The sequence below is a fragment of the Melopsittacus undulatus genome, chromosome 9, assembly GCF_012275295.1.
Source record: "Melopsittacus undulatus isolate bMelUnd1 chromosome 9, bMelUnd1.mat.Z, whole genome shotgun sequence".
Taxonomy (NCBI): Eukaryota; Metazoa; Chordata; class Aves; order Psittaciformes; family Psittaculidae; genus Melopsittacus; species Melopsittacus undulatus.
The window spans coordinates 311,235-329,067 of NC_047535.1; the positions used below are offsets into that span (position 1 = coordinate 311,235).

General features: G+C 66.4%; 2 protein-coding genes across 4 annotated transcripts; both read left to right on the forward strand.

The window, feature by feature from the left end:
• Positions 1–81: 81 nt before the first annotated feature.
• Positions 82–8,649, forward strand: MAN2A2 (mannosidase alpha class 2A member 2). 3 transcript variants are annotated; one of them, XM_034065956.1, is made up of 24 exons: positions 82–452; positions 814–1,068; positions 1,180–1,324; positions 1,432–1,603; positions 1,892–2,019; positions 2,095–2,268; positions 2,558–2,744; positions 2,815–2,992; positions 3,081–3,283; positions 3,523–3,705; positions 4,162–4,276; positions 4,431–4,498; positions 4,617–4,782; positions 5,171–5,407; positions 5,611–5,733; positions 5,815–5,929; positions 6,024–6,157; positions 6,265–6,406; positions 6,505–6,638; positions 6,797–6,801; positions 6,884–6,953; positions 7,159–7,353; positions 7,425–7,535; positions 7,885–8,649. In XM_034065956.1, exons 1-24 carry the CDS (start codon positions 321–323, stop codon positions 8,035–8,037), a joined length of 3,525 nt encoding a protein of 1,174 aa, XP_033921847.1. In that variant the 5' UTR covers positions 82–320; the 3' UTR covers positions 8,038–8,649. The 3 variants fall into 3 exon arrangements, with proteins under 3 accessions (XP_033921847.1, XP_033921846.1, XP_033921845.1); XM_034065955.1 differs by lacking the exons at positions 6,797–6,801; positions 6,884–6,953 and having other exon boundaries at positions 88–452; XM_034065954.1 differs by lacking the exons at positions 6,797–6,801; positions 6,884–6,953 and having other exon boundaries at positions 89–452; positions 7,422–7,535.
• A 2,337-nt stretch (positions 8,650–10,986) lies between these two features.
• Positions 10,987–17,817, forward strand: UNC45A (unc-45 myosin chaperone A). Its single transcript, XM_034065957.1, has 20 exons — positions 10,987–11,038; positions 11,452–11,610; positions 12,390–12,426; positions 12,535–12,710; positions 12,789–12,881; positions 13,043–13,210; positions 13,444–13,612; positions 13,778–13,948; positions 14,048–14,219; positions 14,424–14,724; positions 14,907–15,001; positions 15,068–15,209; positions 15,362–15,502; positions 15,647–15,774; positions 15,917–15,983; positions 16,134–16,247; positions 16,622–16,737; positions 16,843–16,960; positions 17,033–17,188; positions 17,337–17,817. The coding sequence occupies exons 1-20, from the start codon at positions 11,024–11,026 to the stop codon at positions 17,595–17,597; spliced, it is 2,799 nt and encodes a 932-aa protein (XP_033921848.1). The 5' UTR covers positions 10,987–11,023; the 3' UTR covers positions 17,598–17,817.
• The last annotated feature ends 16 nt before the right edge of the window (positions 17,818–17,833 follow it).

Sequence of the window (17,833 nt, forward strand, 5' to 3'; positions counted from 1 at the left end):
GAGCGGCCGCGGCCCCCGCACCGGCCCCGCTGCAGCCTCCTCGGCCCGTGGCTGCCGCAGCCCCCGGGGCTGCCCTGCCCGGCTCGGGTCCGCTCGGCTCGGCCGCGCCGGGGCCTCCGCCGGCCCCGTCCTTGGGCCCGGGCTGTAGGTACCCGGTCCCGGATCAGGCGCGGGGGGGCAGGAGGAAGGTGTCTGCGGGGTGAGGTTGTGCAGGGCACGGGCACCGGCGCCACGGGCAGGGCTCAGCCGGGGCCGCGGAGCAGCGTCCGGAGCCGGGTCCGTCCCGTCCCGTGTGCGCCGCTGCAGGCGCGGCCCTCGGGATGAAGCTGAAGAAGCAGGTGACGGTGTGCGGAGCTGCCATCTTCTGCGTGGCCGTCTTCTCCCTGTACCTGATGCTGGACCGGGTGCAGCACGACCCTGCACGCCACCAGAGCGGGGGCAACTTCCCCAGGGTGAGCAGTGGGGCCGGGGCTGTGGGGCAGCAGCACCCGAGGACCCCCGGGCCGGGGCTGTGGGGCAGCAGCACCCGAGGACCCCCGGGCTGGGGCTGTGGGGCTGGGGCTGTGGGGCAGCAGCACCCGAGGACCCCCGGGCCGGGGCTGTGGGGCAGCAGCACCCCGAGGACCCCCGGGCTGGGGCTGTGGGGCTGCAGCACCCGAGGACCCCCGGGCCGGGGCTGTGGGGCAGCAGCACCCCGAGGACCCCCGGGCTGGGGCTGTGGGGCTGCAGCACCCGAGGACCCTCAGGCCGGGGCTCGGTCCCTGCTCTGCCCGGGGGCACTGGAGGCTCTGACCGCGGCACCTGTGTCCCCAGAGCCAGATCTCGGTGCTGCAGAACCGCATCGAGCAGCTGGAGCAGCTGCTGGAGGAGAACCACGACATCATCAGCCACATCAAGGACTCGGTGCTGGAGCTGACGGCACATGCCGAGGGGCAGCCGGCGCTGCCCCACCACGCACACAATGGCTCCTGGCTGCTGCCTCCCGAGAGTCGCCCAAGCTTCCTCTCCGTGTCCCCCCAGGACTGCCAGTTTGCGCTGGGGGGCAAGGGCCAGAGCCCGGACGTGCAGGTGTGGGCACAGCTCTGCTGGCACGAGGGTATCCGCACCAGGGGGTCCTGGCCCTATGCAGGTGGGTGTCTCTCAATGCAGTGTCCACCCTGACCTCTCTCCCCCTGGCAGATGCTGGCTGTGTATTCCCTGCTGCCCTTTGACAACCAGGATGGAGGTGTATGGAAGCAGGGCTTTGACATCACCTACGAGCCCAACGAGTGGGATGCTGAGCCCCTGCAGGTGTTTGTGGTGCCGCACTCCCACAACGACCCTGGTGAGCAGCAGGAGAGGGTGGGAAGGGGGGGGAAGCTCCAGTGCTGGCCTGCAGTGCTGGTGGGGCAGGGCTGGCCCCATGCAGTGACCCCCAGGCTGTGCTGGCAGGCTGGATCAAGACCTTCGACAAGTACTACTATGACCAGACGCAGCACATCCTCAACAGCATGGTGCTGAAGCTGCAGGAGGACCCGCGCCGCCGCTTCATCTGGTCCGAGATCTCCTTCTTTGCCAAGTGGTGGGACAACATCAGTGCCCAGAAGCGGGCTGTGGTGCGCAGGTAGGGCTGCTGTGACCCTGAGCATGCCAGTGCTGCTGCAGAACCTGAGCAGTGCCTGGCAGGGCCCAGGGTACCCTCGGTGGTGTGGGAGACCTGGAGAGCAGGGTTGTGCAGTGGGAGAGAGCCGCTTGTCAGCCTCCTGCTCCAGGAGGGCTGGGGATGGAGGACAGGGGACAATGGAGGATGTTGGTCTGTGTGGGGATGAGCTCTGGTCCCCAAGGAGCCCCTGGGAGCCCCCAGGCTCACTGCAGGGCCCTGTCTGGAGCTGACTGTGTGTCCCCCTTGCAGGCTGGTTGGCAACGGGCAGCTGGAGATGGTGACGGGTGGCTGGGTGATGACTGATGAGGCCAATTCCCACTACTTTGCCATGATCGATCAGCTGATCGAGGGGCACCAGTGGCTGGAGAAGAACATTGGTGAGAGCAGGGTGGGATGCTGGGCTGGAGGGGCAGAGGGCAGAGCGTGGGGCTGAAGGGTCTCTGTGCCCCCAGGTGTGACGCCGCGGTCGGGCTGGGCCGTTGACCCCTTTGGGTACAGCTCCACCATGCCCTACCTGCTGAAGCGCTCCAACCTGACGGGCATGCTCATCCAGCGCGTGCACTACTCCATCAAGAAGCACTTTGCGGCCACCCAGAACTTGGAGTTCATGTGGAGACAGACATGGGGTGAGGGGCTGCTGTGGGGTGATGGTAGAGGGGGGGGTGGCAGCAGGCAACGGTTTCCAACTGTTTCCTGTGTGGGTGTGAGCTGAGCCCCAGGAGGTGATATCTCTGCTCTGCAGCAGTTTCACCCTGTGGGACAGCCCCAGGGTGACTCCCAGACTGCCCCATGCAGGTGGCTGTGCCTCTGGGCTCAGCAGTGAGCCTGTGTGCTGTGCCTGTACCACCCCAGCAGTGGTGTCTGGGAAGGAAAGGGAGAGCTGTTGCTGTTTCTCATCTGTCCTTGGTCCCGCAGACACAGACTCCAGCACCGATATCTTCTGCCACATGATGCCCTTCTACAGCTACGATATACCCCACACGTGTGGGCCAGACCCCAAGGTCTGTTGCCAGTTTGACTTCAAGCGCTTGCCAGGTGGCCGGATCAACTGCCCATGGAAGGTGCCTCCTCGCGCCATCACCGATGCCAACGTGGCAGAGCGGTGAGTGCTGCAGGGCAAGGGAGGTGGCTCTGAGCCCTGAGCCAGCGTCACAGCCTGGTCCCCACGGCAGAGCCCAGCTGCTGCTGGACCAGTACCGCAAGAAGTCCAAGCTGTACCGCAGCAAGGTGCTGCTGGTGCCCCTGGGGGATGACTTCCGCTACGACAAGCCGCAGGAGTGGGATGCCCAGTTCCTCAACTACCAGCGCATCTTTGACTTCCTCAACTCGCAGCCCAACCTGCACGTCCAGGTCACGGTGCTGGGAGGGGTGGTGGGAGCCGCAGCTGCGGGAGCCCTGCTGGTTCATGGTGCTGAGGGCTGTGGGTGCTGTCCTGCAGGCACAGTTTGGGACCCTCTCCGACTACTTTGATGCCCTGTACAAGAGGGTGGGCATCGTGCCGGGGATGAAGCCGCCTGGGTTCCCGGTGCTGAGTGGGGATTTCTTCTCCTATGCGGACCGGGAGGATCACTACTGGACAGGCTACTTCACCTCCCGGCCCTTCTACAAGAGCCTGGACCGGGTGCTGGAGACCCATCTCCGGTGAGGGGGAGCAGGCAGGGCTGCAGGGGGAGCAGGGGGTGGGTGCAGGGGTATGGTGAGGGTTGGCCTGGCAGCACTGGGAGCCCCTGGTCTGTGCTAGAGCCACCAACGTGCTGGGGGTGGCTCAGGTGTGGTTGAGGGAGGGCCAGCCCTTCCTCCAGCCCCAGGGCAGTGTGTGCCAGCCTGGCTTGAGCTCCCTGGGGCCAGGGCAGGGACACGCAGCCTCTGTCCCTCTGCAGGGGCGCAGAGATCCTGTTCAGCCTGGCGCTCGCCCATGCCCGCCGCGCTGGTGCTGATGGCACATACCCGCTCTCTGACTACACACTGCTGAGCAATGCCCGCCGCAACCTGGGCCTCTTCCAGCACCACGATGCCATCGCTGGGACCGCCAAGGAGGTTGTGGCCGTTGACTATGGAGTCCGGTGCGTGAGGGACACTGGGTGCAGCCGGAGGGGCCTGTCTCAGGTGGGGTTGGTGTGCATGGGGCTGGAGCAGGGCTGGGTGTGGGGTATGAACCCCTCTCCTGCTGGAGGTGGAGGGTGTGAAAGAAACCTGGAGAGGGGCTTGGGACAAGGGATGTAGGGACAGGCCAAGGGGAATGGCTTGAACCTGCCTGAGGGGAGACTGAGCTGAGCTCTGAGGCAGAAGCTGTTCCCTGTGAGGGTGCTGAGGCGCTGGCACAGGGTGCCCAGAGAAGCTGTGGCTGCCCCATCCCTGCAGTGCTCAAGGCCAGGTTGGACACAGGGGCTTGGAGCAGCTGCTCCAGTGGAAGGGGTTGGAGCTGGAGGAGCTTTAAGGTCCCTTCCAACCCAAACCAGTGCATGTCTGTGTTGGGGGATGCTGGGAGGACAGTCTGTGTCTCACTGCCTGTGCCCCAGGCTGCTCCAGTCCCTCACGAATCTCAAGCGCGTCATCATCAATGCTGCACATTACCTGGTGCTGGGGGACAAGGACACCTACCACCATGATCCTGCTGCTCCCTTCCTCAGCACGGTGAGCAGCCCCTGCCCCATGGCTCCTGCGCCAGCTCATGGCACCGCGCTGTGGCAGTGTCCCTGTGCCCCTGGGAGCACAGCCCTGCCTGCTCACCCAGTGGGGACCAGGGGAAGGGTGAGTGCACCCCAGCTCTGACCGCCCCTCTCCCCAGGATGAGACGCGCCCCAGCCAGGACTCCCTCCCCGAGAGAACTGTGGTCAAAGTGGATGTCTCACCCCGGTAGGCTCCGTGCCCTGCTCCGCGGGCTGTGTGAGGCACCGGATGGGTGCCTGGGCTGCTGTGGGGCAGCTGTGCTGCTGTGGGGCTGGGGTGCCCATCCCCCTGTGCCTCCCCGCAGGTTCCTGGTGGTGTTCAACCCGCTGGAGCAGGAGCGCCTGAGTGTGGTGCAGGTGCTGGTGAACTCCCCGCACGTGCGGGTGCTCTCCGAGGAGGGGCAGCCGCTGCCTGCCCAGCTCAGCGCACACTGGGGCTCTGACACGGAGACAGTGCCTGACGTCTACCAGGTACGGGGTGCCCCAGAGCCCTGCTCACCCCCCCCTCATCCTGCACAGCCCGTGTGTGCCAGCCCCGTACCGCACAGTGACCCCATCCCACAGTGACCCCCTACCACAGTGACCCCATACCAGAGACCCCATCCCACAGTGACCCCATCCCACAGTGACCCCATCCCACAGTGGCCCCATACCAGTGACCCCATCGCACAGTGACCCCATACCTCTGTGGCACCACGTGTCCCTGCACCACAGCATGAGCTCTGCTGCTCACAAGCCCTCACTCCCCCCATGCCAATCCCCTCAGCAGAGGCTCCACAGGTGCCAGGCCAGGTCCTTGCCCAGCCCCAGGCAGTGTGTCCCTGCCATGGCTCCAGCTCACAGCCCCACACCACCGCAGGTGTCTGTCCTGGCGCGCCTGCCTGCACTGGGGCTGCGGGTGCTGCAGCTGCACAAGTCCTCGGAGGGCCGCGCGGCACCACAGTCCTCTGTGCGCCTGTACCTGCCTGGCCTCAACCTGCCCATGCGCAGGCAGGAGCCTGTGCCCGTGCACGTGCTGCCGGCCGGCACCGAGGACATCTGCCTGGAGAACCAGCACCTGCGGGCATGCTTCTCGGGGCGCTCGGGGCTGCTGCAGGTGAGTGTGGGGCAATGCGGGGCCAGGGGCTTGGGGCTGCTGCAGGTGAGTGTGGGGCTCTGTGGGGTCAGGGGCTGCTGCAGGTGAGTGTGGGGCTCTGTGGGGCTCGGGGCTGCTGCAGGTGAGTGCAGGGCTCTGTGGGGTCAGGGTCCCAGCACTGCCCATGGCACAGTGCTCACCCTGTGCTGGCTCCCACCCCGCAGAGCATCCGCCGAGCTGGGGACGAGCGGGAGCACAGGGTGAGCAGTGAGTTCCTCATCTATGGCACCAGGGCCTCCAAGGACAAGAGCGGAGCCTATCTGTTCCTGCCTGATGGCGAGGCCAAGGTACGGAGCCCACCTCTGAGCCGCTTGCAGCCACGTGAGGGTCCTGCAGGCAGCAGCCTCAGCTCAGCTCTTTCTCCCCAGCCCTACGCTCCCAGTGAGCTCCCAGTGGTGCGGGTGACGGAGGGACCCCTCTTCTCTGAGGTCACCAGCTACTACCAGCATGTCCAGACTGTGGTGCGGCTCTACAATGTGCCAGGTGAGACAGTGTGAGGCTGTGTGTGCAGCTTTCTGGCCCGGGGGTGCTGGGCAGTGCTGCCCGTGGGGCTCAGCCCCTCATTGCCTGTCCCCAGGGGTGGAGGGGCTGTCCCTGGATGTATCGTGTCTGGTGGACATCCGTGACCAGATCAACACGGAGCTGGCCCTGCGCTTCAGCACTGACATCAACAGCGAAGACACCTTCTTCACGGACCTCAATGGCTTCCAGGTATGGGGCAGCCCAGGAAGGGATGGCTGCTGCCCACATGGGGTCTGTGCCCTGGCACCGGGCACGGCCAGAGCCGCCTCCAGGCCCTGAGCTCTGCCCCGCGGCAGATCCAGCCCCGCAGGTACCGGCGGAAGCTGCCGCTCCAGGGCAACTTCTACCCCATGCCCACCATGGCCTACATCCAGGACACGCAGAGCCGGCTGACCCTGCACACAGCCCAGGCCCTGGGGGTCACCAGCCTCGGCAGCGGTGAGGGGCTGTGGGGCTGTGCCCTGGGGGCTGCGCTAGGCAAGGGGGCTGCAGGCTGGGCACAGGCTGAAGCCCAGCCTGGCACCTGACCCCTGCAGGCCAGCTCGAGGTCATCCTGGACCGGCGCCTCATGCAGGACGACAACCGGGGCCTGGGCCAAGGGCTGAAGGACAACAAGCGGACACGCAACCGGTTCCGCATCCTGCTGGAGCGCCGCACCACTGCCAGCCAGGTGCATGGGCTCGGGTGCAGGATGGGTGCTCTGGGATGGAGCAGGTCTCATCCCCGGCTGCTCCATGGCCCTCCAGCCATTGTGCCTGCAGTGCATGGGGCCGGGCCTGGAGCGGGGCCATGGGGAGGGTGGGACCGTGCAGAGGGGTCCCTGTGAAGCCGCAGTGCCCTCATAATCAGGGTGTTCTTGTCCCATCCCCTCACTGCTCCCCATGCATGTGCCACGTCACCCACTCAGAGCTCCAGCTTCTTTTCCACGCTGGCCTCCATGTTTAAAGCCTTGGGCTTCCCTGGCACCAGGACTGGCAGCCCAGAGGTAACGGTGGCCTGGCCCCGCTGTGTGACCCCGTCTCGTGCAGTAGCTGATAGCACAACCCTGGCCAGGTCTGTGGCCTGGCCACTGCTGGGGAGGGTGTTTGTGCCCAGGTGGGAGCAGCTCTGGGTGCCCTGTGCTGGCCACTGCTGCCAGGGGCTGTGCCTGACCCCTCCTGGCTGGTGCTGAGCCCTGTGCTCTCCGGCAGGCACAGGATGAGCGCCCGATCAGCTTCCCCTCCCTGCTGAGCCACATCACGTCCATGCACCTGAATTCCGATGCCCTGGTCATGCCCGTGGCCCAGGAGGAGCCGTCCCCACCAGTCCTGCGCTCCTTCGTGCCCCTTTCCACCACCCTCCCCTGCGACTTCCACATCCTTAACCTGCGGACGCTGCAGGCAGAGGTGAGCTGTGCCCCGGGGGGGGCTGGACCTGCTGTCCCCAGCATCACACCTCACCCCCGGCTCCCCAGCAGGATGAATCACTGCCCTCGGCAGAGGCAGCCCTGATCCTGCACCGCAAAGGCTTTGACTGCAGCCTGGAGGCCAAGAACCTGGGGTTTAACTGTACCACCAGCCAGGGCAAGGTAGGACCAGGCTGATGCCTCCACACTGCTGGGTCAGAGCCAGGCTGGGGTCCCAGTCTGGCCTCCTGCATCCTCTGCTCATGCTGGAGGGGGCCCAGGTCCCTCAGCACCAGTGTCTCACAAACAGTGGCTGCTCTGGCTCTTGCACAGGCACAGCTGGAGGATGTTGGGTCTGGAACCTTCCATGGGCCCTGCATCCCCCTTCAGTCCATGCTGTAAGGAAGGGCAGAGCCTGGGGTGGGTCACTGGTGCCCTGGTTGGGGGGGGTCACGAACTGACGGCTGTCACACGTGCATGGTGCTGCACTGCCGGGCACCACAACCCATGTCCTTCTCCCTCCTGTCTGTAGCTGGCGCTGGGCAGCCTGTTCCAGGGGCTGGAGCTGGGCTCCCTGCAGCCCACGTCACTGACGCTGATGTACCCACTGGGCACGGCCTCCAACAGCACCAACATCCACATGGACCCCATGGAAATCGCCACCTTCCGCATCCGCCTTGGGTAGTGCCTCCGGAGCAGGAGGGGAGCAGCGCGGCAGCACCGGCAGGGGCAGCACCGGCACGGCAGCACCGGCACGGCAGCACCGGCACGGGCAGCACCGGCACGGGCAGCACGGGCAGCACCGGCACGGGCAGCACCGGCACGAGGAGCACCGGCACGGGCAGCACCGGCACGGCAGCACCGGCACGGGCAGCACCGGCACGGCAGCACCGGCACGGCAGCACCGGCACGGGCAGCACCGGCACGGGCAGCACCGGCACGGCTCACAGGCGCTGGGCCAGCAGCCCCATGCAGGCGGTGGGCCCTGGCCAGGAGGTGCTGGGCTGGCAGAGGCTGCTGCCCTCTCATCCGTTATCCCTGTGTTCCCATATGGGTGCCATATGTGCTGTGCTGTGGCTGGGCAGGGGCCGCGGGCTCTGCGGCACCGGCAGGATGGACATGGCTGCCCTGCTGCCCCACACGGCTGCCACCCCCGGGTCTGGGGCAGGGCCTGTCCGTGCCAGGCTCCCCCGGCTCCCGGGGCAGTGCGGTGAGCCCAGAGCTGCTGGCCAGGGCGGTGCTGTGGACTGGAGATGGAGCTGTCTGGAGCTGTGGGAAACATGAGGCTGTTTCCGAGGGCTCTGGTCTGTGTCTGGTTTGTGGGTCACTCACTGGTTGCAGGGGAGATGGGCACAGTGTGTGCGGTGTGGGGAGATGCTCTGGTGCCCAAGGAGCCCGGCCACTGGTCTGCAGTGTCCCACGGGCTGCAGGAAACCATGTCACCAGGAGCATCCTCCTGGTTGCTGTGGGGACACAGGGGCTGCTGCACTCCTCGGTCCCCTCTGGGGCTCATTACTGCTGGGGGGAGCCCAGGGAGAGGCAGGCAGGGACATGGTGCTGGATAAGCTCTGCCTTGGTTCCCCGCAGAGCCTCCAGCACAGCCCACAAACCATAGCCCATGGGCACAGCCTGAGGATGGGCAGAGAGCACAGACCAGTGTGGATGGACCCCAGCAGCTCAGCCCCTTGCACCCTTGGCCAGCCAGGAAAGGGCAAGACCTGGGCCTGGTGCATGGCTTGTGCTGGGGAGCAGGGGCAGCACAGCCCTGCACTGGCACAATGTGCTGCCAGGGCTGTGCCAGAGCCTGGTTAATGGCACGGCTGGCTGGGGGCCAGGCTGCGGCACAGGGCCCGCCAGGGCTGAGCTACCGAGGGGCTGCAGCATAGCCCACCATGATCCAGCCTCACCCGCAGCACCAGGATCCCCAGGCAGGCTGAGGGTCCCAGCAGCACCCATGGCCCCAGTGCCATGGGGAAGGTGCCTCCTGTCTGCTCTTGGCCCCCGAGAAGCTCATTAGTGATGCTCCCGCCTCCTGCCCTGGTCCCTGTGGAACGGGCATGGAGTGCAGGAGGCTTTAATGGCTCCAAGTGGCTCTTGATGGGCCATGATGGAGGCAGGAGAGGAGGGGCTGTGGTTTCTGCCTTCCTCGGAGCCAGACCTGCAGCTGCTCAGGGTCAGCAGGAAGATGCTGGGTGGGCTCCTGCTCCGGCTGCTCCTCACCATGGCTCTGTGCCCCGGGCTCTGCAGGACAGGTACAGCCCCGCGCCCCGAACCGTCCTCCCCATCCCTGCTGGGGCCGTGGCCCTTGAGGGCTGCTCCATGCTGGAGCCGGGGTCTGTGCTGGGGTGCGGTGATCTGCACTGGGGCGGTGGTGCTGGGGTTGGTCACTGCACAACTGCAGGGTGACAAGCGCTGACCCCACGGTGTTGGGTGGTGGGGATGGGAGGGGATCAGCATGGGGAGGTCGGGGCTGACCTGGGCCTTTCCTTACCATCTGCCGCCATCACCCCCTCAGCTGTGTTTGCCCTTGCTGGGGTCAGGGCGAGCAGCAGAGGCCATGGCACACACAGGGCAGTGCTGGTGAGGCCGTGCTCAGCTGTGACTGAGCCCAGCTCAGGGCTGAGCCGGGTGCTCCCATAGGGCCGGGTGCTCCCAGCCCTCGAAGGTCACCCCAACCCCTCATGGCCCTGTCTCCTCACCGCAGGCTCGGTGCAGAACCTGCACCTCTGTGAGGGTTACCTGGGCCCCGACGGCCGCTCCCACCCCGGCTTCTACTGCCCGCGGCTGACGGACCCTGCAGACCACCGGTACTGCTGCCGCCCTGGCCCCCGCACGCTCAAGTCCTGCTGCTCCCAGGCAGCCCTGGAGGCTCTCACTGGGGTGAACCTGTCCAGCCTGGCCAGCCCCGGCCTCCTGCGGTGAGCAGGGCTGTGTGGGGCAGGGCAGTGTGGGGCAGGGCTGGGGGCAGTGTGGGCCCAGGGCTCCCTGTGCTGCTGGGACATGGGTCTGCCCTGGAACCCAGAGCAGGCCCCAGCCATGCCCTCCTGCCCCGGGTCCTGCTGTGCTGGGGGGGTCATGACTGCCCCATCCTGAGGTGCCCCCTCCCGCAGGAACCCGCTGGCACTGCCCTTCGTGGGGCTCTATGGGCTCCTCATCCTCCTCCTCATGGCCATCGACCTCATGCACTTCTACCGCACCCGGAGCTGCCGCCTCCTGCCCCTCGGCTCCCGCCTGCCCCGCGGCCTCCCGGGGGGGCACCGGCTGCTCTCCCGCTCCCCCCAGCCCCGCGGCAATGGGGTCCCCGGGCGGGGCTGAGGAGGGGGTGGGAGGGGTTGTGGGGGGGGGGGTCCGTGGGTGGGGGGGTGCGGGACACACACACACGCGCACGCGCACACACAGGCATACACATACACACACACGTGCACACACATACGCACATGCGCACACACACGCACACAGACACACACATACGCACATACAGACACGCACACAGACACACACATACACACAAACACAGACACACGAGGTCGCACGTGGTCGGTACCGGCACCTCCGGTCCGCCGGGGGGCGCCACAGCCTCCTCCGCCCCTCCCACCGCCCCGGCCCCGTCACGTAACACGGGCGGTGGCGTCCGCGTTCCCCGGGCGATCGGCACAGACGTCACGAGCGCGATGGAGGCGGCGGCGGTGGGAGCGCGTGGGAACCGGGACGGGGGGGGACGGGAACGGGAACGGGAACGGGGATGGGAACGGGAGGGGATGGGAGGGGACGGGAGGGAACGGGGACGGGAAGGGGAGGAGGGCGGGGAGGGAACGGGAGGGGATGGGGACGGGAGGGGACAGGGTGGGATGGAACGGGAAAGAGACAGGACAGGAGGGGGGAGACGGACAGCACGGGCACGGTCCCGGACGGGACGGCGGCTGCGGGGGGCGGCTGTCCGGGGTGGCTGGAACGGAGCAGCGCCGGAGGGGTCCCCTGCAGGTGCCCGGTCCGGGGGCAGGCGGGGGCAGCGAGGCCGTGTCCCGGGGCCGCCGCCCTCCCGCAGCCGGAGCCGTGCCCGAGCCCCGGTGCGCCCGTCCCAGCCGGTGCCCGTCGGCAGGTGACGGTGGCGCAGCTCCGGGAGCGGGGCAACGCGCACTTCCAGGCGGGGGACCACGCCGCGGCCCTGGCCGCATACACGGAGGCGCTGAGCCTGTGCGACGCCGGGCCCGAGCGGGCCGTGCTGCACCGGAACCGGGCTGCCTGCTACCTGAAGCTGGTGAGAGCTGCGGGACCTGCCCGGGACCTGCCCGGCAGCCCCAGCCTGTCGGGGCTGCCCTGCCCCGCCGCCCTAGTCGGCTCCTCCTCCCGCGGTCCCGGCTGGGCGCTGCCGGTGCCTGGCAGGGGGGGCAGGGGGGCACTGCCGGTACCTGGCAGGGGGCACTGCTGGTACATGGCGGGGGGCAATGCCGGTGCATGGCAGGGGGCACAGCTGGTGCATGGCAGGGGGCACAGCCGGTGCATGGCAGGGGGGCACTGCCGGTGCATGGCAGGGGGCAATGCCGGTGCATGGCAGGGGGCACTCCCAGCTGTGTTCTCTGCTCACCTTTCCTCCCCTCCCTCCCTGACGTCCCGTCCTGCCCCACACCCCGGGTGGCTCTCAGGGCCTGGACATGGTGCTCCCGTCCATGCCTGCGCTGGGTGTGTGCTCTGGGGCTGCACCTCCCACACTCACAGCATCTCTGACCTCCCACTGTGGGACTGCCTCTGGGGCAGGAGGGGAGCACAGGGAACTGCAGGGGCTCTAGTGGACCAGGAGTGCTTGAAAACCATCAGGGGCCAGAGGGCTCCTTAGGAACCCCATGAGGGTTGTGGATGGGAAGGATATGATGTCCTGCTGGGCTGGCTCACTGTGCCCTGGATGCTATTCCCATCTTCCAAATGCACAATCCTTTCCCAGCTCCTCTGTAAAGCAGTGGGTGCTGCCCCTGCCCACACCAGGCCAGGCTGGGCCAGGCCTTATGGGCAGCACATCAGGCTGATTCTCTGTCTCTGCAGGAGGACTACACCAAGGCAGAGGCTGACGCGTCTAAAGGTACTGTCGGTGGTGGCTGGCAGGGGACCGGCCCCTGTGCACTGCCCATATGGGCACTGAGGGTCAGGAGCAGCCCAAGGCCTTTGCCATGGACCCGTCTCCCTGCAGCCATCGAAGCGGACGGCCGGGACGTGAAGGCTCTGTTCCGCCGCAGCCAGGCCCTGCAGAGGCTGGGCCGCCTGGACCAGGCTGTCACTGACCTGCAGCGGTGCCTGAGCCTGGAGCCCAAGAACAAGGCGTTCCAGGAGGCCCTGCGTGCCCTGGGCAGCAGCATGCATGAGAAGGTGAGCGGGGAGGGCTGCTCTGGGGATGGGGTCATCTGAGACGGTGAGGGCTGAGCTGCTCCTTCTGCTCTGTCTCAGATGAAGACCATGTCCTGCACGGACTCAAAGGTGGAGCAGATGTTCCAGATCCTGCTGGATCTCAAAGAAAATGATGTGGACAAGAAGCAGAAGGTTTGAGCTGTGGGGAGTGGAGGCTTGGCTGGAAGGCAAGGGGGGAGGAAGGTGTTGGCTGAAGGGTGCTGCTGGGGTGAGGATGGGCTTCCTGCCATCAGTGTGCTCCATGGGGAATGCTCTGTGGGGTGCTGCCTTCAGACATGACTCTCTCCCCCCAGGCTGCACAGAACCTGATCGTGCTGGCGCGAGAGGAGGCTGGAGCAGAGAAGATCTTCCAGAGTGATGGTGTGCGGCTGCTGACACAGCTGCTTGACACGGCCAAGGCTGACCTGATGCTGGCAGCCCTGCGCACGCTGGTGGGGCTGTGCTCCGGGCACCGCTCCCGGGTAGGTCCCACCATAGCCCAGCTCTCATGTGTGATAGGGGAAGTGGGGACTGGGAAGGCTGCGGAGTGTGACAGGCAGGGAGTGTCACTGCCTCTGCCTGCAGCCCTGCACAGGAGCTCTGGGCTGTCACCTGCCAGGCCTGAGGTTGTAACTTGGAGCTGTCCCAGTGAGGTGCTGGGGAGCACCATGGCTTCCCCCAGAGCTCCAGCTGACAGCTGTGCTTGTACCTGCAGACCACAGCCATCCTGGCAGAGCTGGGCGCCCCTCGCCTCTCGGCAGTGCTGGGTGTGGAGCACGAGCAGGTGTCCCTGGCTGCCTGCAACCTGCTGCATGTGATGTTTGACTCCCTGAAGGAGGGGCTGCAGAAGGACTTCCGAGGCAAGGAGGATGCGGTGGTGCTGGGTGAGTGCTGCCTGCTGCAGAGCCAGGCTCTGGGCCAGGCTTAGTGTGAGGTTGGGCTGGAATCTGGGAGCCCTTGGTCATGGCAGCATCTCCTGCCAGCACTGCCATGGTAGGGTGAGGGCTGTGCCGGGAGTGCTCACTGATGGGCACTGTGTCTTCTGCAAGATTCCTCCAAGGACCTGAAACTGCTGATCAAGCACCTCCTGGAGCTGCTGGCTCTGGAAGGGGCCTCTGCACACGGCCGTGACAATGCCCTCAACCTGCTCATCAAGGTGGTACCCAGGAAGTCACCAAAGGAGACCAACAACAGCCTGAGCCTGTGGGTGATTGACCAGGGTGAGCAGAGCAGCCTGCAGCATCCCACCCGGCATCACCCCCTTTGGCTCGGGGAGCCTCAGCTCTGCTGTCGCTGGGGTGTGTGACCTCATCTCCTAGGCCTGAAGAAGATCCTGGAGGTGGGAAGCACAGTGAGTGGCAGCCCAGGCAGCCTGCCCGTGACAGAGAACAGTCGGATGAGCGCCTCGGTGCTGCTGAGCAAACTGTATGATGACCTGAAATGTGATGCTGAGAGGGAGAACTTCCACCAGCTGTGCAAGGACTATGTGAGGTGAGCCTGGGCATCCCCGCGGCACATGGGGTTCGGTCTCGTGCAGCAGCACCCCATCCCCAAACGGTTTTGCTCTTGGTGATAAAAGCAGGTTGTAGGTTCCACCAGCAACCAGCTGTGCTGGGTTCAGCAGCTGGGGCTGTGTGTGCCTGGGGGCAGTGGGAGGCATCAGCCTTACCCCCCCCTGGTGTTCTTGGTGCACAGGAGCTGGTTCGAGGGGCAGGATCTGGCAGGGAAGCTGAGGGCCATCCAGACAGTGTCGTGCCTGCTTCAGGGCCCCTCGGATGCTGGGAACAGGGTGCTGGAGCTGGAGGGGATCATGGACAGCGTGCTGTCCCTCTGTGCCTCCGTGCGCGAGGCTCACCAGCTGGTAGCGGTGGAGGCTCTGATCCACGCTGCCGACAAGGCCAAACGCGCTTCCTTCATCACTGCCAACGGTGTCAGCCTGCTCAAGGAGATCTACAAGCACAGCGAGAGGGACAGCATCCGCATCCGGGCGCTGGTGGTGAGCGTGCTGCGGCTGATGCTGGGCTGTAGCTGTGGCTGATGCTGGGCTGTGGCTGATGCTGGGCTGTAGCTGCAGCTGATGCTGGGTTGCAGCTGATGCTGGGCTGCGGCTGCAGGACCCGGGTCCGCAGTGCTGTCCCCCTGTGCCGTGGGGCTCATGAGCATTGCTCCTGCCTGCAGGGGCTCTGCAAGCTGGGGTCTGCCGGAGGCACCGACTTCAGCATGAAGCAGTTTGCTGAGGGCTCCACACTGAAGCTGGCCAAGCAGTGCCGCAAGTGAGTGATGGGGCAGGGAGCTGGGGGGGGGGGGGGGGCCGCATCCGTGCTCACAGCCCCTTGCAGGTGGCTCTGCAATGAGGCCATGGACGTGGGCACACGGCGCTGGGCTGTGGAGGGCCTGGCCTACCTCACCTTCGACGCCGACGTCAAGGAGGAGTTCGTGGAGGACAAGGCAGCGCTGCAGGCCATGTTCCAGCTGGCCAGGGTACGTCCTGGTGCTGCGGTGGGCTCCCGGTGCTGCAGGGGGCGGTGGGGCTCACACATGGGGACTGGGGAAGGGTCTGGTGGTGCTGGTGGACTCAGACCCTGGCCTGTCCTCTCCCATCGTGGGTGTGATGGGCACTGTTACCCCTGCAGTCAGAGGACAGGAGTGTGCTCTACGCTGTGGCCTCCACCCTGGTGAACTGCACCAACAGCTACGACCATGAGGAGCCAGACCCGCAGATGCTGGAGCTGGCCAAGTATGCCAAGCAGCACATCCCAGAGCAGCACCCCAAGGTGGGCAGGGCACGGAGCATCTGGGGAGCACACAGTGGGGCAGAGCCTGGGGTCCTGTGGGGCACAGGGCTGAGGCTGGGGCCTCAGAGCTGATGGCACCAGGGGAGTGCCATGAGCTGAGCACTGACCCTGCCTCTGGGCCAGGACAAGCCAGACTTTGTGAAGCGCCGGGTGCGGAAGCTGCTGACAGCTGGGGTGGTGTCAGCTCTGGCCTGCATGGTGAAGAGTGAGAACCCAGCGCTCACCAACTCCTGCCGGGAGCTCATCTCCAGGTATGGGGGAGCCGGGTCCAGAGGCTGCTGGTGTCCTGCTGCCTGTGGGGAATGCAGCTCCTGTTACAAGAACAGGGATGTTGGGGCCTGGTGCAGCCGGTGCCCACTGTGGGTGTTGGTGCTGGAGCTGCTCTGTCCACAGGGTGTTCCTGGCGCTGGTGGAGGAGGCAGAGGACCGGGGCGGTGTGGTTGCACAGGGAGGAGGCAAGGTGAGGCTCAGCCCTGTGCTGCAGTGTGTGCTGGGGCTCTGGCTCTGTGCTGGGGCTGTGCTGGGGCTCTGGCTCTGTGCTGGAGCTCTGGCTCTGTGCTGGGGCTGTGCTGAGCCGGCTGCAGCACTGCCGCTGTGCCTCTGCCTACAGGCACTCATCCCCCTGTCCCTGGAGGGCACCGAGGTGGGGCAGACCAAGGCAGCTCAGGCCCTGGCGAAGATCACCATCACCTCCAACCCAGAGATGGCCTTCCCTGGAGAGCGGGTGAGCTGGGGCTGCTGAGCAGGGGCTGGTGTGGGCAGGTGATGGGAGCAGGGCCACAGGAGGGGCTCTGGTGGAGCCACAGTGTGCTTTGGCTGCGGAGGTTTTGGCTCAGCCCACTGGGAACGGGCTCAGCAGCTCCAGGGCTGGTGACCCAAGGTGGAATCTGCACTGCAGAAACTGCTGGAATGGGTTTATCCTTCCTGGGGAGCAGGAGGTGGAAGACCCTGGTGTTGTCCACAGAGTCCTGATGGCCTAGGCCTGACCATGGGAGCAGCTCTGCCTGCAGGCTGGGCTCAGGGCTCCCCCCGTACCCCAGCTCCATGGGCACAGTCCTGGTGCGGTGCTCAGGGTCTGAGCCAACACTGCTCTCACAGATCTATGAGGTGGTCCGACCCCTGGTGAGCCTTCTGCACCTGCAGCGCACAGGCCTGGAGAACTTTGAGGGGCTGATGGCATTGACCAACCTGGCTGGCATCAGCGAGAGGCTGCGGTAGGGGCAGGGCTGGGCATGGGGGGTGCCGGGAGCCTGGCCCAGTCCTGTCCATCCCAGAGGGCTGCTCCCTGGGCCGGGAGCGCTCACACATCCCTGCTTCAGGCAGAAGATCCTGAAGGAGAAGGCTGTTCCCATGATCGAGGGGTACATGTTTGAGGAGCACGAGCTGATCCGGCTGGCGGCAACCGAATGCATGTGCAACATGGCCATGAGCAGGGAGGTGAGGGTCAGGCCGGGTGTCTGGGGGGCTCCTGGGCTCCCGCATCCCACCCACCCTCCTCCTCCTCCGCAGGTGCAGGAGCTGTTCCTGGCTGAGGGCAGTGACCGCCTGAAGCTGATGGTGCTGTACAGTGGGGAGGAGGATGAGAAGCTGCGTCGGGCAGCGTCGGGAACGCTGGCCATGCTGACAGCCCTGCACCCCCCCATCTGCAAGCGGATCCCGCAGGTGGTGAGTGCCCCGCGGTGGGGTGGGGGGACACTGGGACAGCACTGGTGACCCATGCTCCCTGCCCTGGAGCCAGGACAGCCCATCCTGCCCCGAGCACGGGTGGGTGTCGGGGGCAGCAGTGCTGAGGCTCCTGCTGCCCTGCCTGCAGACAGTGCACTGGCTGGAGATCCTGCAGGCCCTGCTGCTGAGCACCAGTGCGGAGCTGCAGCACCGCGGGGCTGTGGTGGTGATGAACATGGTGGCGGCCGGACGGGACGTGGCCGAGCAGCTCATGGCCAGTGAGGTGCTGGAGATCCTCTCGGTGCTGGCCAAGGACAAGGAGAAGCCGCGTGTGGCACAGGCGGCCAAGGAGAGCCTGGCACAAGCTGTGGCTTACGGCCTCATCCAGCCCAACCCGGAGCACGCCTGATGCTGGGGCTGCCACACTCACTGCTGCACACACTGCTCCGGTTGGGGGGTCCCTGCTGCCCGCGGGGCCGGTGCCTGCCCGGTGCCCCGGGGCGAGGGGTGCAGGATGGGGATCACCGCTGCCTTTGCCACCGTCTGCCTTAACCGGGAGGACGCGGCTGAGCCCGGCCCGGCGGCGGGTCCGCCCGGTGACACCGCACTAAAGCTGCTCTTGGACCACGGCCCCGCCTCCGTCCC